Source organism: Neolamprologus brichardi, chromosome 23 (genome assembly GCF_056152115.1).
Source record: "Neolamprologus brichardi isolate AB-2024 chromosome 23, ASM5615211v1, whole genome shotgun sequence".
Lineage (NCBI taxonomy): Eukaryota > Metazoa > Chordata > Actinopteri > Cichliformes > Cichlidae > Neolamprologus > Neolamprologus brichardi.
The window spans coordinates 36,631,566-36,654,401 of record NC_142125.1 but is presented as its reverse complement, the minus strand read 5'-3'; the positions used below and the strand labels follow the sequence as shown (position 1 = coordinate 36,654,401).

The 22,836-nt window shown below is 39.3% G+C and overlaps 1 protein-coding gene across 2 annotated transcripts in view; it reads right to left on the bottom strand.

The window, feature by feature from the left end:
• Positions 1-22,836, bottom strand: part of LOC102779280 (interleukin-1 receptor accessory protein-like 1-B) — a 331,658-nt gene that overhangs the window by 196,209 nt on the left and 112,613 nt on the right. For both annotated transcript variants that reach the window (XM_035909888.2, XM_035909889.2), the window contains exon 3: positions 12,307-12,586. In XM_035909888.2, coding sequence (XP_035765781.1) covers positions 12,307-12,586 — 280 coding nt within the window. The remainder of the gene's footprint in view (positions 1-12,306; positions 12,587-22,836) is intronic.

Below are 22,836 nucleotides of genomic sequence, written 5' to 3'. Positions count from 1 at the left end.
GGCAATCTTTCATAGAACACCATCTGCAGTTTAAATAAACCTGCAAACCACATTACTTTTCCATAGAGCATTTTGTGTTTTGTGCTATGTTAGCTGTTAGCATTGTAATATTTGCCATCTTCCATTCAAAATACAGATGACAGTGGAAGTCTGTTAACAACCAAAACAATTGCCAACCAGTCTGGGAAGACAACATTTTTTTTTTCTAACAAGATTCAATTACCAAGGAAGATCAATCACTGGTTTCTAGGCCTGTGTGACGAGGTTTTTAGCAACTGATTTTAGAGGAACAGCTAGCAATCATTTGCAACTAGTTAGGGAATTTTTTTTTTTTCCTAGCAACGGGTAATCACCGGGCAGTTCAGCTTTCATGGATGGACAATGTGTGCTAATTCTACTTTTCTATTTTAGATGGCTACCAAGAGCAGCAAAACCATGATCAGCTATTAAAAATCAGCTTTTTCACTACCTTCTCATTTTTGACCTACAAATAGCTCCCACTGAATAAAAAAACCCAATGAAGTAAAACCTGTTGTAAAATAAAATCTAGAGCCGTTACACATCTTTTGAAAACTGAATCTAACAACCAGTGGGTGAAGCAGGTATTAATTATCATTAATTATTGTATTTTTTCAGTGTTTGATAACAATTTTAGCAAGATTTAATTGGAACATATATTCATTCGACAGTACGCCATCTCAAATTGAATTCCAAGAATAACGCTTCATCGGGACATCAGTGTTCACGGCTCAGCAAAGATATTCTACAGAGCCAAAGCTAACTGATCGACTCCTGCCAGGTAGGTTATAACACAAACACCATCCTTATATTATACATCACCCATAACCCCTGGCAGTACAAACCGTCCCTGCTGCTTCTTAGTCTAGCGTCTCTCATTGGCTTTGACAGCTGGGCTGGATCAATTGGACAGGCCCTGACTGGGGCTGAATGACAGAGTGTTCCAGACGGCCCATTCTGACTGTCACTTCCCTGAGAGATCACCAGCCACTCCTGCCCACGAATACTAATACAGCCAACATGGCTGCAACCTGGAACAGTTGGGAAAAGGTTCTGAATGTGCACAGTGTTGGTAGGTACACAGTTGCTAGGTGTGTGTCTCTCACATGTGCAATTTAGATTTAAACAGGCACATGGAATTATCTCCCCCTCCATTTGCCCTTAGCTGGATACAGCCCAAGATCTGCAGGACATGCAGGAAACCCATTAATAAACCAGACACAGTGGCAGCGTGCCAGAACTGGAGGATAGGGTGAAAGGTGAAATACTGGCCACCTTCTAAAACTGAGCCGAGGCTTTGATGCAGGATAGACTTTATGAACATAAGTTTAAGTCAGATTGGCTTCACTTTGGACACCTTTAAGCCAAGTCCAATTATAATATAAACTCTGTGACTGAAATGCACCTTCATCCCCTATAACTATTGCATGTGTCCATTTTGACACGTGCAATTCATAATTTTGGATCTTCAAGTCTAATGTGTTGATTTAAAACCAATAAACCTTAATCCTGTTTCTTTGACATTGAGGCTACACCCAAACAACCATTTTCAACGAACCACCTTCTTTTAAGTATCTGCTGTACCTTAATGTATTTGCTGGCTTATAAACTTGGTAACAAGAAAAGAGTAAATGACACCTGACCCATATCAGCCATGATCATGAAGAATGAATGTGTCTAAATAATGTCTCTAATTATAACTAATTAAATTAATATAATTTTAATTTCTATCATTTAGAATGTATATAATTTACTGACTCTTCATTTTTCATGACTCACTGAAAAATATTTCCAGTAAATTGATTTGAATAATAAAACATTTAGACTGAGATGTAGGGTTTTACATTCTGTGCCTCACTATATGCCCCGGTGAAGAAAAACAAACAGAAACAAAACTGCAACTGAATAACTCTACATTAATAAAAAGTATAAAACTTTATATGTGAACAATCACTACCACACATCATTTAAGAAGTTACTTCCTTCTTTGATGTCATGAGAAAAATATGATACCTGAAAGTGAATGAGATAGCAGCTTGGGTTATATCCAGTGGTTAAAGTAGGCTGGAACAATCTGGAATTACATGTCAGGACCTTTTCTAGACGAGTAATTCAATCTGATAGGCAGGTAAATACATAAAAGAGTTCATTTTTGTTGTTGTGTGCCTAATCCCCCTGTTCCTTCCAGTCAATGCTGGTGATGCTTGCTCAGTCATAAGAAAATGACATCCAATATTCCCGCTTACACCCTTAAAGCGATCCATTTTTCATGTCGTCTCTGTGATGTATTCACGGTGCAAGTGTCAATATTGCATTTATGGTACTTCAGCGGTAAAGTTTTTCAAGTGACGAGGTAATTTCAAATGCATCTTTTCAAATAGCCTCTTTTCAACACAAGCCTTTATTCTTTCAGGTTTGTTGCACACTGTGTCATGGTACCTAATGCAAAGTTACTGCACTTTCCAGGGAGGAAAATAAATATGTTATTGTGGGTGTAATGACACTCAGAGATGGAGAAAGAAGTAAGAAAGGGAGGACCGGAGATAGTCAAAGGCAAGGACTGCACTGTAAAAAAAAATATTGTAATATAAAAGTATTTTACTGTGTATTTTACAGTTTTGTACTGTTCTTCTAGAATATCATTAAATTTACATAAATAGACTGTGATTTTACATTTCAAATGTAAATTAACGTAAAATCACTGTAAATGTAATAAAACATAATTTTCTTGTTTTTTAAATGTATTAGTCTGTACGTATGCATATTTAGATTGTTAAAATGCATTCACAAATGCATCATAATTTCACAAATATTTGTCTGTTATTTGAAAGATTGAACTGTTAAATTCAAATGTAATGCTATGCAAAAATATCTAAAATGATTCTTATAAACTTTTTTTACATCAAATAATTATTATTATTATTGTTATTTAGGGCGATTGTGGCTCAAGAGTTGGCAGTTCGCCTTGTAATCAGAAAGTTGCCGGTTCGAGCCCCGGCTCGGACGCTCTCGGTCGTTGTGTCCTTGGGCAAGACACTTCACCTACCACCTACTGGTGATGGCCAGAGGGGAATTATAAAGTGGAATTGTAAAGTGTTTGAGGGTCTCAAAAAGCGCTATATGAATGCAATGCATTATTATTTAAACCAACTGTTAACTGTATATTTCTGTACATTTAAGTATTATTATTCATATTACCACATTCATTGACCTTGTTTATAGGTAATTTCATTGTTTAATCACATTAAAATGTTCCTAATTTAATGTTTAAAAGCACTTGAAAAAGGCAAAATCCCATGTAAAATTAGGGCAACAAACTGTATTGTCATTACTGAAAATAACCGTATTTTCATGAGAAAGTTATTTTCTGTTATTTTCTGGTATTATTTTGGCGCCCCAGCTGCCGGAATATTACTGTTTTTTTAGGATTTTTTTTTTTACGGTGTGCCCACCAAGTGAATTTCGACAAACTGGGAATTTACAGCTTACTTTCAATCTCCCAATTAATTTGAGAGTTTTTAAAACAGATATTGGATATATAGCAATGATGAATTATTTTTTTGTGAATTATCTTGCAAAAGAACTTGACGTAAATGTTTTCTGCTATTAATGGGTTTCCTGAAAAAACTGATGCACTGCAGGATAAGTGGGTTAGTTTGGAGTACTGTGGTGAAGTTCACAGTGCATCACTGAGTTGGACTGTTGCAGAGCAGAGGGTTGTCTTCATGGTCAGTGTGAGGTCAATTTAAATTTCAGGGGATTATGCTGATTAGATTCACTCACCAAATTTGACCTTTAATACTAACTTTATTGTGTCTAAGGTTTGGAAATTAGCCATATGACATAACAGCTCTAACGTCTGCTTATATCATGTCAAACTCAGTTAGCTAAATTCAAAAAGGCCCAAATCCACCAAATGCCAAATCCTACTTTAACCACTGATCATACTGGAGAGTGACCTATGTATAACTAGAAGAAACAGAAGAAGAATTTGAAAACTGCAAACATCTCTATTGGTCTTTCTTGGCCATTTTCAAGTTGCTTTATTGCTCTTGTTCCTTCTGTTTACACCCTCTTGTATAGCATAAAAAATACTGTTTCATAACAGGCCAATCCAATACAGTTCAATTCTATTTATATAGTGCCAAATCACAACAGTCACCTCAAGATACTTTATATTGGGAGGTACCCAGCAGGTAGAGAGAAAACCCCCAACATCTAGACAGCCCCTTATGAGAAAGCACTTGGCGACAGTGAGAAGGAAAAACTCCCTTTTAACAGGAAGAACTAGACTGAGGGAAAAGCAGCCATCTGCCACAGCTGTTTGGGGTCACCAGCCTGCTCTTCTGATGTGTGTCTGAGTAAACAAAAGGCGTTCTTTGGCACTTCTATCTTGGTGCGCTATCAGTGGCAAACATATCTATCCAGTGCTGAAATCTAGGTCATAAATGTGATGATCTCACTCGATGCTAAAACACAGAGTAGACATTGGTTCACTAATGATCTCAACCTATGTTTTTCTATCTTCCCGCCATGCTAGCGACAACAGCGTTTACTTTCTCAGCTTTCAGAGCAGCACAAAACAGAAGGAATTAGCAAACTTTGAAATGCTAATAGGCTTAAAGAGACTTGCAGCACTTGCTGGGGAGTCTGTGTCCTTCAAGTTCCCGGACGGCTCATGTGCATGAATTTGTGTGTGCGTGAGTTTGTGTTTTGTGTCATGGTACAGTAAGTAGCACGCCCTGCCGCTGCAGATGTTTTTGCTCCGCACACGACAGAGTTCCTCGGGGTGTTACGTCTGAAACAGCTGAGTGCTGACCTCGGTTTCACACACGGCTCCAGTCGTCTGCTCCCCTCCACTCCTGCACTGTATGCGTTGTGAGCATGCCTCATCATATTTCCTGTAACGCGTGTAGATATTTGTATGTCCACGCACATAAGTATGAATCTAAGAGAGTGAAAGAGACAGGCGTACATGCTTCGAATATATGAGCGAGCACATCTGTTGATGATGGCCTGCTTTCACATACGCATCGGAGGCATTTTAAGTTCCTGTCAGTGGCAGCTTGTCTCAGGGGAGTGGAGGAGTGACATGTTGTTTTTGTGCGTGTGTGTGTGTGTGTGTGCACGCGTTGGTGTATGATGATGCCCTCTGACACCCTTAAGTGCAGCTGAGCAAATACACAGAAATGTGACGAGCGCAGGCCCGCTGCTAGATGCCGAAAGGCCAGGAATGAGAAGTCACAGGGTATAATGTAGCATATGAAATGAGGGTGAAAAGAGCATATTTGTAAGAGCGTGTTTGTGCGCCAGCGCACTATAGAGAACGAAAGAAATGAATGATGAATAACTCCAAAATGCCAAGAGAACATCCTTCCTACAGGCAATTTTATGTCACATTTAGTCCAGTTTTTCAAACAAATGGCAAGTTTTTGTGCTGTGACACTTTGTGGAATTCACACAAATTTTGAAAGCATGAACAAACAGGAAGATGAAAAACTTCCCAAAACTAGCGAGCAACCTGCCTTTGATTCAAAACGCAGTCAAAACTTGATGATTTGGACTGGAAGTAATTGTGTTTATCTACACCCTGTTAGCACATTTTCTCCAGCTGCTTTTCAGACTCAAAACTTCACAAACTGACAAACTTATAAAGATCTTCATGGTTGTTTTTGGGTTTTTTTTTACCCAGTACAGATGTGTCTCTGTCAACGTGTCTATTATGCCACATGGTGTCCAAGCTGCTTGGAAATATATTCCTGCAAGACTTCCCTGGGATTTCTTTCACAGGGACAATACACTGAGAAGCATCCTTTCTAATATCATGTGCTCTTAACAGCTGTATTAGCCTTTCACACTCATCTTAGTAGACCTGAGCAACATGAAAATGATATCAGTACAACATTTTTTTTAAAAATTTTACACAGCTGCATTTTATTTTTTCTCAAAAATTACCAAAGGCACTAAGACATCACCCAATGATTGACTGCCATTTTCACGGTATAGGTTTGTTGCCTTTTAACCAATGCTTATAGGAGCCAGAAGTAACCTTATTAGAATAAGAGCTAATGCCTCAAAACTTGGCAAGGAAGCTACACTCTTAAACTGTATGAAAATAGAGAAATACCTGCTAATTAGTACCATGTATGAATAAAATATTAGAATTCACAACTGAGTCATGTATAGAACTGCTTTGACAGTCTTTTTAGTACAATTAGCAACACACTAAGTCATAATTTTTGGCAAATAGTCACATTAAAATGTTCATAAAAAGGTTCTAGCACTACAAACACAACCAAAAGAACCCAGTTTAGTAACTCCAGCTGGCTAACACTACATCCCGCTGGGGAAAACAGTGGCTGGTGTTAGGAGAACATTTGGTTCTTGGGTTGTGTTGCCTTTGAACTGGCTACTTCAAAAACGGGGACCAGTTCATAAACTTTGGTGTGTGGAGACAGCAATTTAACAGCAGTAAGATGGATTCAGTCTAGTGACTGAGGTATAAGTTGAAGTAAGAGTAAATGGAGTGGTTCCTATGTAGCTCTTTTCTACTCTGAGCACTCAAAGCGCTTAACACAACTTGCACATTCACCCAAGCACTTTTTTCTACGCTGTTTCTACGTTCTTCCTACTCCGATGGATGCATTGGAGGGGAACATGGGGTTAGTATCTTGCCCAAGAATACTTGGCATCAATACTTGGATCAAACCACCAACCTTCCAATTAGTAGGTGACCTGCTCTACCACCTGAGCTACAGCCACCCCCATGGTAGGCGTTGACCTGTAAAAGAAGCCACACATCTAACAATGCAATTTTAAGTCTATATGCAATTTAAACAGGTGAGAAACGTAAAAGAAATCAGCCTCTGTTCAACAATAAAGGCCAAACCTTCGCATTGTAGAAGCCTATAAAAATGCTAACTTCAATTTAAAGCATTTTAATATAAAACTCAAAAACTTGCTCTCTTAGCTCGCCACAAGTGGGCGTTTAGGCAACAGCACTTTTATCGTTGAATGTTCCTGTTTGCGTTTCTTGTTAACTTTCCAATACATTGAAAAAAATGTAAACACAAATGTAACCCATTTTATTGCCATTCTTTTTTACTAAACTATATGCCGTTTCAATTATAGATACTCCTAATCAGTCAAACTTTTCATTAATTTTCATGTCAATTAAAAATTTAAACATCTAAAAAAAAATCAAAATAAATTAGCAATTTTTAATTTGAAGTAGACTTGACCTCATTAAATCACATTTATTCTCATATAAGAAAAAAATAAAATGCAAACATAAGCCCATAAAAAGATTATTTCTGATTCCGTCTACATGAGATCATCTACAACAATAATGCACATCATTCGTGGACACACTTGTCTCTATCAATACTTGTTCTGAGACAATAACATAGTGAGAGCCCATAGCAGCGGGGATTCAATTGTTGCAATGTGCTCGAGTATGAATTGTATCCAGTGATGATTTATTGTTATGCTGAGATCCATTCGTTCTACCAGAGTGCTCTAATTCCTTAGGACCCCTCATGCTTCAAACAGTGAGGAATGTCACCTAAAAACACTGCCAAGTGTCTAAACCAAATGTGATATGTTAAACATATGCAAGCGTGATCATCTATAGGACCCACGCTCCTGACACAAAGCAGAAGCAGATCCCCTGGCTTGGCTGCGGTGATTGGGAACTGAAATTAGTCACACTGACAGAACAGCTCAACAGGCTGTGACGTGGTTCATAAATCTATATCTTTACACAACAACAGAAAAAACATGTTTCAGGTATCCTTTAAGGATTCATATATTATAGCTCAGAAACAGAACATTTTGACTTTATGGAAGAGCTGGGAACAACCTCGCTGGTAGCAGGTCTATGACTCCAGCTATATATTTACAAAGGCCAATCACATGACATAACTCTCAAACATGCTTTCAGCATGTCACAATATTAAAATAAAATTATAAAATACCTTTTAACCCTGAAAACACACTATATACATACAATCTCCTAGGCTAATAACATGAGATGCTCATCTTGACAGCTCCAGAATCAGCTCCAACAAATAATTCCCGCACCTTGTAAATCCCTATAGACATTTCAGGCTCCAGTGATACGAGACATAATATGGCTATGGTTGTTTTTCCCTAATAATTTTGGAGAAATAAGCACAATCTGCATCGAAGCTGCAACATTTACTCCTGAATAATGTATCTCCGCTTTAAAGTGTCTCTCCTGGCTTCAGGAATGTGATGCGGTAACGAGGACGTGTTTTTTGGCTATTCTGTGGCATCACAGTGTGAACAGCAAGCATCCAACTTTCACTCGATCTGAGGAAAGAAGGGCTGTAATGAAAACATCTGCATCGACTATGCAGTTTTTTTTGCATGATGTTTTTCTACTTACCCTTTAAAAAAATACACTTTTCCCTCCCAGGACAAAACTATCCACAAAAACATAACAATAGACTTAAAGAAGACACTAGATACTTGGTTGAGTTAGTTTACTGCAAGTGCTCTAACTATTTCCTTTTGGCTCGCACATCCATGCACTTTGCAAAATGCTGCATTTCCACTTTGCTGTTGACATCGACTGTATGTCTGCAAATTTTAACATTTCAAACTTTGAGTGGAAAATGATGCGAGTGTGACAAAACCAAGTATGGCTAAAACCTCAGGCTGTTGAGCTCTATGAGTAAACAGCTTAGTCTTTAACAGTTCATACTCATGTGTTGTCCCTGTAGAAGCACTTTGAGGTTTCTTTCTTTAATCTCTGACACTAAACGTCATGAAGGCAGCACACCGTGTGATATATGTGCGCTGATGAATCACAGTGTTATAACAACTCCTGTGGGCCCTTAGCATGATGCCCCCCCGTCCCGAAGAAATTGACCTGCTGAGACCTGGACTTTAGAAGACCTCTGAAGTTGCCCTGTGGTAACTGGCAGCAAGGAATTAGCAACACAGTCCATAAGTTTCAAGGCCATAGCAATATGGTTGTTGTCAAACTCACTCACATCTGTACAGTTTCCCATTCTGTTGCATCTAACACAGCAACTATGAGATCCAGCTGATACATGTGCCAGACTTTTATGTGATAATCAACATTATCAGCTTCATCTTTGAGTTGTTATAGTAGCTATATTTTCTACCATGTACTGCACACACTCTGTTTAAATCTAGTATGAGGAAGCAATGTAAAGCCTCTTCCACAGAATCCACTGCTCCACTATCAGTCCTCTGGGCTTATTATTGCGACTCCAATCACCAGAATTCACAGCATATGCTAACACCACACTATAAATCTTCTTAATTTGATGGTCCCATGTGGTCGATTTTGATGTATTGCTATGTGCCTCAGAACACTGCATGAACCCCAACATGCAAAATACACACACTCACACAAAGAAACACACACAGTATCCAATAACATAATCCTCCCAAGCCTTTTTAAAGCAGGCCCTTCCCCCAGTTAAAAGCCACCGTATGTCACTGTATAGAGCTGACTAATGAGCCAGTCAAGAGAAAACGCCCTTTACCTACAAGGTTAATAAGTTATTATTACATAATCAAGCATGTGCAACTCTGCACAGTATTCAGTCTATTCGCTCAATCCGACTGTTTTAAAACTGACAGTAAACACCTTGTGACTAATTACAAGTTGCTCTGTGTATTATATGTTTGGGGAGTTGAATGAAAAGTTATTGATTCATTTCACAAAAGGGAAGCTAACACACCACCGTTGATACTGTGACCTCAGAAGAGCGTTCCTAACCTTCTAAGGGAAACATTTTAAGATCATCTCGCCTACAGGGTCAAATAACAGTGAGTTTGTTATGGAAATGATCACCTGGCAAAAAGTCTAATCTCATGTCAAGTTCATGTCATATACATCATCAGTGGCAGTGAGAAGTCCCCAACTTCATTGGACCACACCAGAATAATTTGATAAGCAGAGTAAACCAGCCATAACCAACCGCATAAACTTAACTGAACTATATTTAAATGTTGATTATATTCTTTGTTGTGAAGCTCTTTGCAGAAGCGTTAGAAAACAAATGCCACATAAAAAGATGAATTATGATTAGTTATCAAACAGACTAATAATTCATCCTAATCTTTATCTGATGTGGTAATTTGCTACATCATTGTAAAGTAAACTTCAGTATTTCCTTATTGCAGTTCAGGTCATTACAGTCAAAAGCAGATGTCTCTGACATCTGTAGTAATTTAGATTTGAGGCCAACTTATAGAGGATTTTTAAGAGTAACACCGATATGTGTGAGTCAAATATCTGATATAGTAATATGTGGCAATATTTTCTGTTTCTTTCAGACACATGAATCAGATTTCCATAACATTAGTTGTCTGTAGTTTATATACTCGCCTACGTTCTGCCTGAATGCTCGGATCAGGCTGGTTGTTGCATTTGTGGCATTTCAAACACCAGTGTTGGCAACAGGGAAGTTGCAGAGTGCCCTCTGGTGGACAAACTATCAAATATCAACCTTCACAACAGTTGAAGGGTGTTTCTCCCTGTAACGTTAATCTATCAATAAATCAAACTTTCAGATTTGCCTTCAAACATTTTCATAATCATACATTGAATGCTAGAGTCAAGGAGAGCAGCAGCAAGACCTAAGCACAGAAATGACAGGTGGAACTGGGTTGCAAAGTGGCTTGGCAATTATGAGGATGTACTTTAAGCATGAATATCACACTTCATATGAGATTTAATAATTTGATGTATATAAGGGCATCAGCAAAGCTATCTGCTGATGTGGACTGTCATTAAGATCAGCTGATCTGCCGGGATTTCAGCTGACCTTGACAGCCTGCCTGAACTAACGCTGTTTGATTGAAACATAGCTTGAGATGGCAGAAAGCGCTTTAAAAAATTATTTAATCATGTCTTTACATACAACTAAATCTTATGGGATAGTTGTATTAAGAAACAGTTGTAGTGGGCCAGAGCTAATCAACATAATTTTGAATTCCCCCAACTGGACCTGATCTCAGAGCTGCTTGTAGCACCAAACCATAAATATTCCATTTCTGTGGCCAAACTTAAAGCTGAAAGTATTACATATTAAAGTGAACTGTTTCCCAACTCGACAACAAAACAGTAATAATCCGCAGAAAGCAAAAACGGCCAACAAAAGTCCAAAGAAATGCCCGCCGAGAGAAATCCTCTCTGATGGAAAAGTGCTCGCTATTCAGAACTATTGTTAGTTCTCTCCATGATGGGCAAATAAGTGTTGCCCTTTAATTTGGTTCTGAATGGTGCAGACTGGCGACAAAGCAACAGTACTCGTCCAAATCAAATCTCATGGCTCTACTTTCTGCGTGATTACACAATAACTCAGAGCTGACTGATTGCCTACCTCCTGAAAATGCTGCCAACGTCACTGAATAGAGAATGGCTGGATTGGTGCAAGCCCGTTTCTATTCACGGCGGCTGCCACAGCAATGGGGAGAGTGCTAATGGTGCTGAATAGTAATGGCTACATACTCTTAGAATTGAGAAACACAAGGAACCCTGTGCTGAAAGCAACTGCTCAAGAGCGCATTGTCTGTCATTCATAAAATATGAATGTTTCTGTGGATTCTACTAACTTCCAAAAGATTACCCTCCTATCTTTGATATGTAACAAAGTTTCCCTTGTTCTGTAGAGAAAAAAGGGAAAGAAATGGTTACGGGTGTCTTTCTGACTGACCACCAACAACCTTCATGTTAATGAAAACGTCTAGGAAGCCAGAAATTTTTACCACTTTATGGAACCCATAAATCAAACAGCTGTCTGCCTCCACCATCAGGCATGTGTAAAACGAAGATAGCAAGAGTCCCTTACGTTTCTTTTCTTTTATCTTCACTGCTTTTTCCCCTCGCACTGAATTTCTGTTCGTTCTCCTCGCTCAAAGAAAGACTAGTGAGGGTCGAAGAGTTATGCATTCAACAATTGCCCCTAATAGTCCCCAAGAGGAGAATAAAGAAATAATTTAACATATAAAGTGAAGCAAAGGGACTTCGTACTGTGAGATGACACTCCGAGGACCAAGGACTAGTGCTCCTTTGGCCAAAGATGATAGACTCCATTAGAAATCAACAGGGGGGGACTTTCACACAGCTTTAGTTGTGCCCATAGGGTTCCAGAAAATGTTATTTACCCCATTATTATTGACATACTGCTGGAAAAATAATCCTGAAATGGAGGGATATGGCATTCTTTGAATGCCATATTTTGAAGGTAAAAAAAAATTCCCAATTTGCTTAAAAAAACTTACCTTAAGACACAGGAATAGTATCCTACATCGTCCAACTCTGCTGGTCGGAACCATATAGCGTCCTCTTCTTTGCTCATCCTTGTGCCATCGAAACTAATGGGTTCCTCAAAGTCCCCGTGTCCTGCGCTTTTGTACCACATAAGGCTAAGTCCTGTGCTCTGTGCATGGGTGTAGTTGGCCCGAATATATCCATAGAATAAAGCGCATTTAATCCTTACAGGTTCCCCCAGAAGCACTTTGTATTTCAGGTAGTCCACCGACCAGTCTGTGCAGCCTTCCACTGAAAAAGAAGCACAGGAAAAAAAAGGGAAATTGAAACATGGATATTTTATGTACCAATTTGCATTATCACCAAGCACAGAAGTGGGGATTTGTTCTCGTGGACCATGTGCAAGCAGTCCTCGTATTACAATCAATCATGATGCTTGTTTCCTCCAGGCGGCACAAAATCGTAGCCCCGTTTTTGCCTTTCAAGTACACAGTAATATGAACACAAGTGGATATATATGCATGCCTTTGACACAAGGTGTCCTATATCCTGAAAAAATGCATTCATGTGCTATTAAAGTGTTTTATTTCCACTGTGCCCCTTTGAATGTTAAAAATAACCCTCAACACAAGTTGTCGGCTCCAATCAGCGGTTCCTGCCTTCACCTACGGATATTTCCATATTTATATATTTAACTTGTGTGTCACTAGCGCACATATTGAATTGATTCTACCAGCAATAAACTCTGCATAAACCACCATCAATATATGTTTAAATGGCAGTGATGGCACTAAACTACATTTGACCTGAGAAAATTAGAAGCGGCTGTATGTCTACATTCATTTCCGAAAGCTATCAGACTTTCCTCTTAATGGAAAAAAGAACTTGGAACTTGTCTCATATGGTGCCGGATCGCATGCCAGTGCTGAGCAATAGGGGTCTTCCTGTTAAGACATCTAATAAAGCCCACCAACTGTCAGTCAAAAAAAAGTTATGAAGATTAAATAGGAAAAGCATTATTCATGCAGAGCGAGCACTGAGGTGCTTTGGATTCCCAGACTTATTTTCCTTCTTAAGGTGTATATGAGATTCATGAGAAAGTCCAAATATCAAATTGATACTTAATCCTTGCCAAGCTCTTGCATACCAGTGAAATCTCTCTCTCTCTCTCTGTCACACACACACACACACACACACACACACAAACAGCAGCAGAGTTGCTATTTGAGATTTTAATATGCAGAGAGTCATGTAAAAAGACAGAAGTACAGTAAGTACTCATCAGTGTGACAAGCAAGGTTTTGGCGAGAAAAATCTCAACACCGATGCTGATGACTTCTCAAAGCCACACCAATCTTCGAAATGGGGCTTCATTTTGACACGTGTACTGAATTTCTCATACTTGTTCTGCTACCATGTTGACAACACCGGGTATTTCTATTTGCCTGTTCGCAGACCTGCCAAAGTACTCCCCCCAAAAAACTTTGTGGTACTTTGTGCTACAGCTGACATTTAGCATATACAGACTATTAGGTATGTAGTTCATACATTTGCTCAGAGTTTTCCTGCAAACAAAAAAACATGTATATAGTATTTTTAAAAACTTTTTTTTTTTTAAAACTGGACTTTAATTTACTTTAGCTGTTTTTGAAAACAGCCAAAAATAGCAATTAAATGACAAAGACTTCAAGCATGCTGACCAATCACGATTGCATGCGTGATCACCCCCAAAAGCCTATTTTTTTTATGTATGTACTTATATATAGAATCACAAATCCATTGCAAATTCAAGAGAACACTGGACAGTTAGCATTGTCGAACTGACAAAAATCAACAGCTATCCAGGTACTCACGCAAATACAGACAGACAGGTTTCTCTCTGAAAAATAAAAAAGTACCAATTATGCTTTGCAGCTGCATTTTCTGGAGATATGCTCTGTATCACAATGCAAAATTAGGGCAAGGATTGCTAACAAACAGACTTAAAGCCACACTGTGTAAAATCTAACCACTAAATGTCAGTAGATTGTAGTTTTCAGCCAACTAAGTTCTCGATTCAAGTGCATAATCCTAGCTACAGTGGCCACAGTAGGACAAACAACTCTGGTCACTGTTTATCTGTAGTGAGTTCAGGCCGTCAGTCTGCTATTGACCTCTGCTGGTGCCCATGCGTATTGGATACCAGCTGAAGAGGCTGTAAAACATTGTGAAAGAAATCTGATACAACTTGATGAGTCACTGAAGTGGCTGTCTGTCCAGTGACAACGATACTAAGACGACTTGTTGAGGATATGCTAACCTTTTCTCTTGCTAACTGCTTGCCAACAGCTTGCTGCGTTTAGCTGTTGTTAGCTTCTGTTAGCTGTTCAAAGAAAGATTCACTAATATTGGCTATCAGTGTTGGACTCTGACACTTATACAATGTGAGAATGTAAGCAAACTGCTTATCAGAGAGAAAGTGTGATTTTTAGGACACCTGAGCCTAACGTTAGCTGCCATAACAGCTTATAACCAGCTGTTGTTGTTGTAGCCGGTTTGTTGTCAGCGGTCCAAAGACGCGTGGGTCACATGTCTAATCTAGTGACAATATCAGGAATAAACAATCATGTTTATATAGTTCCAGTTATATCTGACACAACAGCTACTCATTATTTTGTTGGTGCATCGGCAAAAAATGCATGTTCATACCAAGACTGCAAATTCTTCTGCAATCTGCTGCAACAAAATGATCAGCTTTCAACTTTCTAAATAAAGCTAAAGCTTTATGAAGACCTATGCTTGTGAGCTACAAACAAACAGTTTTAAATGTTTGATACAAAAAGAAGCCACTCTGATGAAAAACAAGCTTTCACACTACTTCACCTTACCTTCACTATTTTCCCTTCCTGTTACTGACATTCTCTTTTCTCCTCACTTCACCTTGTAGCAAAGCTCTTTTTTAAAAAAGCAGCTGGTGAGCACAGCTGTCTCATACTCAACAGGCCTCGCTAATTGAGCTTCTACAAATGTTTTATTTACCAAATAAGCAACTCAACCGCCAATCAGCGAGGTGTGCTGCATGCTGCAGTTATTGGGGGTAAATGTGGGAGGGGTGTTAACAGGGAATTCATTAACCATGCTGATTTGTGTTATTGTACTGTACTGTATGGGGCTGGAAGGGTCCTGCTGAGCGCGGAGGAAACAGTGTTTGTGGGTGCTTAATATGTTGGAGAAAACAAGAAAAAAGGGAAAGAAATTCAAGAGAACAGTACACAAAAAAGATGTCAAGATCATGGCACATGGAGATGTTCCCAGGATATCAGCAGTGGAACAGCTGAACCTGGCATCCATGTACACCAGGCAGTTGGCTGGCAGATTTTTTTAATTTTTCTCTATGACTCACACCCGTTGCAGAGTGAGTTTCAGAGTTTTTTCCTTCTAGGCGAAGGTTTCTGAACCTTTTTGTACTATGTGCAAATCCTATGTTAGTAATTGTCTGTTATGGTTGTATTGAGAGTTTGCATGTGACGATGGATAACCCGTGACTGCAGTGGGAACAAATAGTAACCTGAATCTGAACCAGTGGAAGTCCATCACAGTTACAGAGACTTTGAAGAGGAAGACTTTGCTTTTTCTCATGACAGTCTCATGAAATATATACTTTTCCACCTGAAAAACCTTTAATATAAAGTATTACGCAAAAGTGTTGAGTCACCCTTCATTTCTTCATATGTAAATGTACATGGAAATACAGTATATAAGGAGAAATTGGAGTTGGTACAATTCTAACAAGCCTGACAGTAAATATTTGGTATTACCACCTTTATTCTTCAGCACAGCCTGAACTCTCTTAGCTAGCTTTGTCATTACTTTAAGTAGTCTTCAGGAATAGTTCTTCAGAATTCTTGAAGGACATTCAAAACTTTCTTTGGATGTTGGCTGCCTGCTACAATAACTTTGAGGTTTGGGCTCTTGGGAGGCCAATCCATACTGACTGTGTAGCATTGTGTGCTTTTCTGTCAAGGTATACTTTTATACAGTATACAATGGCATTACATTGCAGATCAGAATCTGCCAGTACATTTCTGTTTTCTATCAGTTTTGATTGATAGAACACTGCTGGTTGAAGTTCAGCCCCAAACCATCACAGCGGTTCCATCATGTTTTACAGATGGTTATAGACGCTCACTGTTGTACCTCTCTCCTCTCACCTTCTCTGCACATATTGACAGCAGAATTTAACCAAAGATTTGACATTTGGATTGGATGGATGAATCTCTCAGGTCATGTGTCAGGTATTTGCTGGACTTCCTAAGGACATGACTTTCAGATACTGTTGTGGATAGTTTTTAATTGTTTTGTTTTAGTCTGTCATTTTTTCTTTTGTCTTCCACATGTCCAGTTTCCTCATAAGACATACAACACACCATGACAAGATATGCCAAGTTTGATGTTAATAACTCTTTGGGAATGACTTCGTAGGCTATCTTTAATTAAGGGCTGGCTAAAGACTTCTGCACAGTAATGTAGCATAAGAAACTGTGATAGAAAGACATGGATTTAAGATTCCATCCACACATGTTCAACGATATATATGTATATATATATAATTTGTGTCATACATGTTTTTCAGTCATTTCTTGTTTTAAATTACATGGTTAGATATTGTTCTGTATGTTATGACAACATAACAATTTCAGATCAGTCAATTTGCATCTTCACAATTTTTTATTTTCCTGCTTTTTTCGAGGATTCAAATCTTTTTCCTTTAATTTGTCTCCTATTTGCACTTATTTTAGCACATCCAATCTATGTGCCTAGGAGTGAGGGAGTGACGCAGGCCCAAATGGTCATTTCTTCCCTGAGCACTTAAGGAATTTAATTTGTCCGTGCTTAATTTCCTTGCATGATAGGTGATTCTTTTCTGTTCGTCACTTAATTGGTATTCACTTCAGCAATAGTTCACTTCATCTATGTCATACTGAAGTTGTTAGAATAAGACAGGAAACAGGAAATCAGTTAAGCAGATGCGACAGGGTAAAAAAAAAGTATAGACAAGAGAAAGAAAGAAAGAAAGAAAGAAAGAAAGCACTTTGTCACAAAACTAACTCTGGAATTCACCTAATCAAAAATGCTCAATTACAACACGCAGCGTTATAGAACTTGGGGCTGAACAATGCCTTTAAATTTCTGTTATTAGTCTTTTATTTTTCACAGTTAGGCAGCTCTGACAGTTCATTTCACCTACAGGCAGCAGCTGTTCCAAATCTGCCTCATCTGACTTCATCATAAATCAGCAACAATAAGTTGCTGCTTTCATTAAACGAGTCTGAGAAGCCCACATTCAGATGCAACGCTCTGACGCGACCCCCTAAACCTTTCTCTGATTTCCTCAATTAAATGTGTCTCTCTGGCAGCAAGACAATGAAAAATACAACCTAAAATTGTACAAAGAGCATATAACTAGAAACAGAATTAAGCAAATTCAAATGATGGAGAGGGCGGGGTGCGTTCCGTGAGCTGCCCAACAGCACAATCCTTTTCACTGTTATTAAGTCTAACAGTTTCTATGGCAACAACGGGTCTAGCCTCGCTTATCGAGAACTTGCTAATTAGTTTGTGGACGATAATAACTTGAAGGCTTAAGGTAAGACAACCACAGCCAAGATGGTTTCACTTCTAATCATGTGTCCTAATTGAGACTCTGAAGTGTTTTAATCTCACAACTAATAAAAACATCAGGAGAGTGTAAAAGGTTAGACAAGCAGGCAGCAGCTCCAACAAAGATGAAATACTTTAGCAAAAGCATGCACAAAGTAACAGATTATGTTTCTGATACGTCTCTTAGGTTTTTACTTACATCCACAGATGGTACAGAGATACTGTGAGGCTTCTTCTACTGTTCTTTTCAGGTGTTAGGACCAAAACACAGATATGGATAAACTCACATCCTTACCCAATGAGTCAATGGAAAGTCATTGCAACTCATTGCTCTGGAGACCCTGAACGTCTCCGACAGGAGTCACTCCTACTCATGCAAAGACCCGTTCTAACAGTTTAACGACAAATATATGCTCGTCTCCTTTCCAGGATATCAACTTGTTAAGTGATGCCAGTGTTCCAGTACTCCTGCTAAATTTGGATGAGTCCCTTGAGGTCATGATCTGTCTAAGGTTTATAACATTTGTATTAAACTGAGCCAACTTTTATATGGAGGGTGATCATTGCAGATGAGAACTGCATCAAAACACCACCTACAGCAGGGGTGGGGGAGCTCTAGGCCTCAAGGGCCGGTGTCCTGCAAGTCTTAGATGTGTCCTTGATACAACACAGCTGATTAAAATGGCTAAAATACCTCCTCAACATGTCTTGAAGTCCTCCAGAGGCCAACTAAAGAACTAATCATTTGACTGAGGTATGTTGACCCAGGGCGATATCTAAAACCTGCAGGACACCAGCCCTTGAGGCCTGAAGTTCCCCACCCCTAGAGACTACACAGCGGTCATCAGTAGAGGAGTTCGTAATGTCTAAATGTAACAGTGGGCTCTGCACAACACAGAACCCTTACATTAACCCTAACAATGCAAGTGGGTCAGAGCAATCTAAAACTAGGCTTTTCAGGAAACCAGGTGATCTCTTGAAGACCACCTAGGAGGTGGGATTTTAAAACAGGGATTGTTTTGATTTCTTTGGGATGATTCTCCGAAATTTGTCCGGGAAACCCAGTATATACCCAAGGCAAATTCTAACTATAATGAAATCATCATGTGGCTTAGTTGCAATTGTTTTGTATACCACGGAAATCAATGCTATTTTTAAATGAAATAGGGAAACTGTATTGTATAGGGTCTTTAAGTGAGGGATCTGAACTACTTAGAAATATGAAGGGGAATCTACTACTCTTCTAAGCTCTGCTAACTGACCAATAAATTTGTCTTTCCACCCTCTAACATTTTCTGGCAGCCCAGACAGAAGAGAACGAGATAGATTTACTCAGAAGTACTTTTTGGCTGAGCAGACTGGATTTGGTACCAAAGAAAAAGGAGAAAAGAAAAAAGGCCACAGTAAACGCTTTGCTGTTAAACATCCACCAGCCTGGCTCTGTCACTGCCTTTCCCATCAGGACTGCAAACAAATATTCAGTCCACTCATTTCTTTAAAGCTGCATATTTTCCATTTTATTGAAGAAAAATAATTTCTCTGAGAATGAGAGAGAGGCAGTAGAGTAAACTTCTTTAGTTACATAGAAAGAAAAGGTATTTGTAATCAAAGTGACAATCGTCAGACTGAAAAATAATTTTGTACCTATTCGTGGGTGTCTGATAAAAAGGTCCAGTAGTTGAAATACAGCACTAAAGATGTAACACGAGGTCATTTCAACCGTGAAATTACTGTGAGATCAAAGATGTTCTGACCAACCTGGATGGCTTTGAAAATATCTCTAGAAAGAAGAAGTAAAGAGAAAAACATTAATTTCTCTGTAAAGTTGAACTACAGCCCGGCTGTTTAAAGGTCTTGTTGTATTTATCTTCCACCAATCCTCAAATTGTCCGTTTCAGAGTTTTGACAGAGAGTTATCATTCATTTCGGCAAGCCAGGGTAGGGATTCTGCATGATCTGTTGGCAGGAAACAAACATGGTACAAAGCCTAATTGAACTCGATGAACATTTCCCTGCGCACCAGATTTCCATTCTGCTGGATCACAATTGGTGCGGGAATTGGCCAATCTGCTGAGTGATAATAACTCCGGCAGCACTTCAGCGTCTGGAACACTCGTAACCAATGTCTGCGCCTGTGTCTCATCCTCAAACTCCCATGACGCATAGGTTTAAGAAAAGGGGTGGGGGGAGTGTTTAGTCTGTCCAAGCTTGCAACGGTCCTGCTTGTCAGCTGGACAAATGGTCACTGCTAAGTGTCAGCTGCCACGTTTTGCCAAATGATCACAGAACAAGTGTTTGAACCTCACTCTGCATCAAAATCAGGATTTTATAGAGCTGCATTCAATGACACATCGAAATAGGGTCTTCCATTCCTGACTTAACGACACCATTAAGCAAAGACAGGGCCATTTGTCAAGCACACCTTGTTTTTATGTTAGCCATGTTTGTCTCATTTGTCCAAGTGTGCAAAAATACACAGGCCTCATTTATAAAAAGGCTACCCTTCATGCTTTGTGCTTGTGACTACACCCAAACCAGGAGGGTGATACAGACCCTCACTGACTACTTTGTTAGGTACATGTGGATGCAAATATCTAATCAGCCAATTATAGGTCAGCAATTCAATGTGGGTTGAGATGACATGTTAAAGAGCAAACCGAGCATCAGGAGCAGGAAGAAAGGTGATTTAAGGGATTTTGAACATAGCATGGCATGATCCACCGGGATTTTTCCACATCACCATCTCTGAGGTTTGCATGGAATAGTCTGGGGAAATGAGAAAACATCCAGTGAGTTGTCTGGGTAAAAATACCTTTTAGTGGTCAAAGGTCATAGGAGAATGTCCAGATTGCTTTGAACTGCTTTGGAGTGTGCAGAAGAGCATCTCTGAATGCACAAGACCTCAAATTTTCAAGCAAATGGGCGACAGTGGCAGAAGACCACACTGACTGATGCTCCTGTCAGGTAAGAACAGGTAAGTCTGGCTACAGGTCACACAGGCTCACCAAAACACTTGGTGAGCCTGTTTGAAACAATTGAAAAAACAATTCAAAAACAATTGAAAAAACTTTTCAAAAACAATTGAAAAAACTCCACAAAAGGTCTTACGAGTCTCAAATTTCATAGTTCAATAGTTTAACTGTTCAACTCAACAGCCTACCTGAGCATTATTGTTCAACAAGGTCCTCCTCACAAAGCACAAATCTTGTCAAACTAGTTTCTTAGCCATGACAGTGACTTCACTGTACTCAAACGACCTCTACAGTCACCAGATCTCCATCCAATAGCGCTCCTTTGGGATGTGGTGGAACACGAGATTTGTTTCATGGTTGTATAGCCAACAAACTTGCTATCATGTTAATATAGACCAAAATCTCTGAGGAATGTTTCCAGCACCTTTATGAATCTATGCCATGAAGAACTGAGGTGGATATTAAGGTGCTCGCTTGAAAGCAATTTGATGCTGAAGGTAATCACTTCTACTTGGGTATATCATCTGCAAAGTTTTCAAGGCAAAACGAGCATAGTAAAGTTTGAAAGCAAGTTCAAGTCAAAGAAAGACTTCTTTAAAAACTAAATTGGTGCATGCCACAATTTAAGGTATTTCCTTTTACTGAAACCCACATCTTCAAAACAATCGGGCTGCAAATCAAGCTACAGCTATTTTTCCACTAAACTACCTTTTCTGAATTAGCATCCACTTTTGTGGGAATAGTTTTATAGAAACCAGAAAATGTATTCTAAATGAAATCTCTAAATATTTATGGAAGCTCTTGTCCGTAATTGTGTGTTGTAAAGATCTAGCACAGATGTGAAGATGAAACAAGCATTAAAGAACTATGAACTTGCGTAAAGGGCAACACAATAAAGCTAAACAAATGTCACATGTTCCTTCCACAGTTTTCTGTCACAGGAGAGTGAGAGTGTGCTCCTTCTGGAGACGAGGTGATGGGCTCATAAAGCGGGTTACAGGTCTGCTGAGGGTTAATCGTATGCAGATTGAGTCAGGTCACCACAGAGACTCGTGCGAAGTGTCTGTTCTCTCAAAAGCTCTCAAGGAGATGGTTTGGGACTATGTTCCTCCATAAAAGTCCTGGCATAATTCAATCAGAAAAGTGCGCATATATTAGGCCTGGGCTGATTAAATAAACACACAAGGATCGGCAGTCAAATCTACACGCGCATACAATCTACGAGGTGATGCGACATAAACCTTTACTTGCCCTCGAGAAGTCTAGTGTCTTAACTCTACTGGCTCCAGGATCCCTGAAGGAACTTATCAACTTCACAGCCACTTTTGCCAAGAGAGGAAGGCATGGAGGAGAAAGATGTCTTGAAATCTTGACCTGCCATTTTCCACCTTGTGAAAACGCTGTCGCAGCAGAGTGGGTCTCAATTAAGAGGAAAATAGCTCTGATGTGTGGGAAAGGTAACCTCTCGGCTGCCAGTGTGCAGGGGGAGATTACCTGCATGATTGAAGTACCTCCAGCACGTTGAAAAAAAGAGAATGAGTCATCAGCCAATAAAGCAATCAGCTCTGCTCCTCTGCATGCAAGAGACCTTTCAGACGTAACCTATATGCATGGACACACCGTAGGATGTCTAGAACAACGAGCAGGGCTCAGAAATAGTGTATGAAAAGAAGAGAATTCAACAATGCAGAAGGGAAATAAAAGGGTGTCTACTGCAGGTAATGGCACAGCTTCAATGAGGGCCTGCAAAAGCTACAATGACTACAGTTATGGGCCATATGGCAACAATAAGGAGAATCTACAACCACCTGGGTGTGAAGAGGGGTCTGTAAATACACAGAGAGACGCAGGGGAGCAAGACAGTTCAAGGAATTGTCTAACATTTTGTCACACAGGAAAACTCAACTTATTCCCAAGAAAAGATTGGTT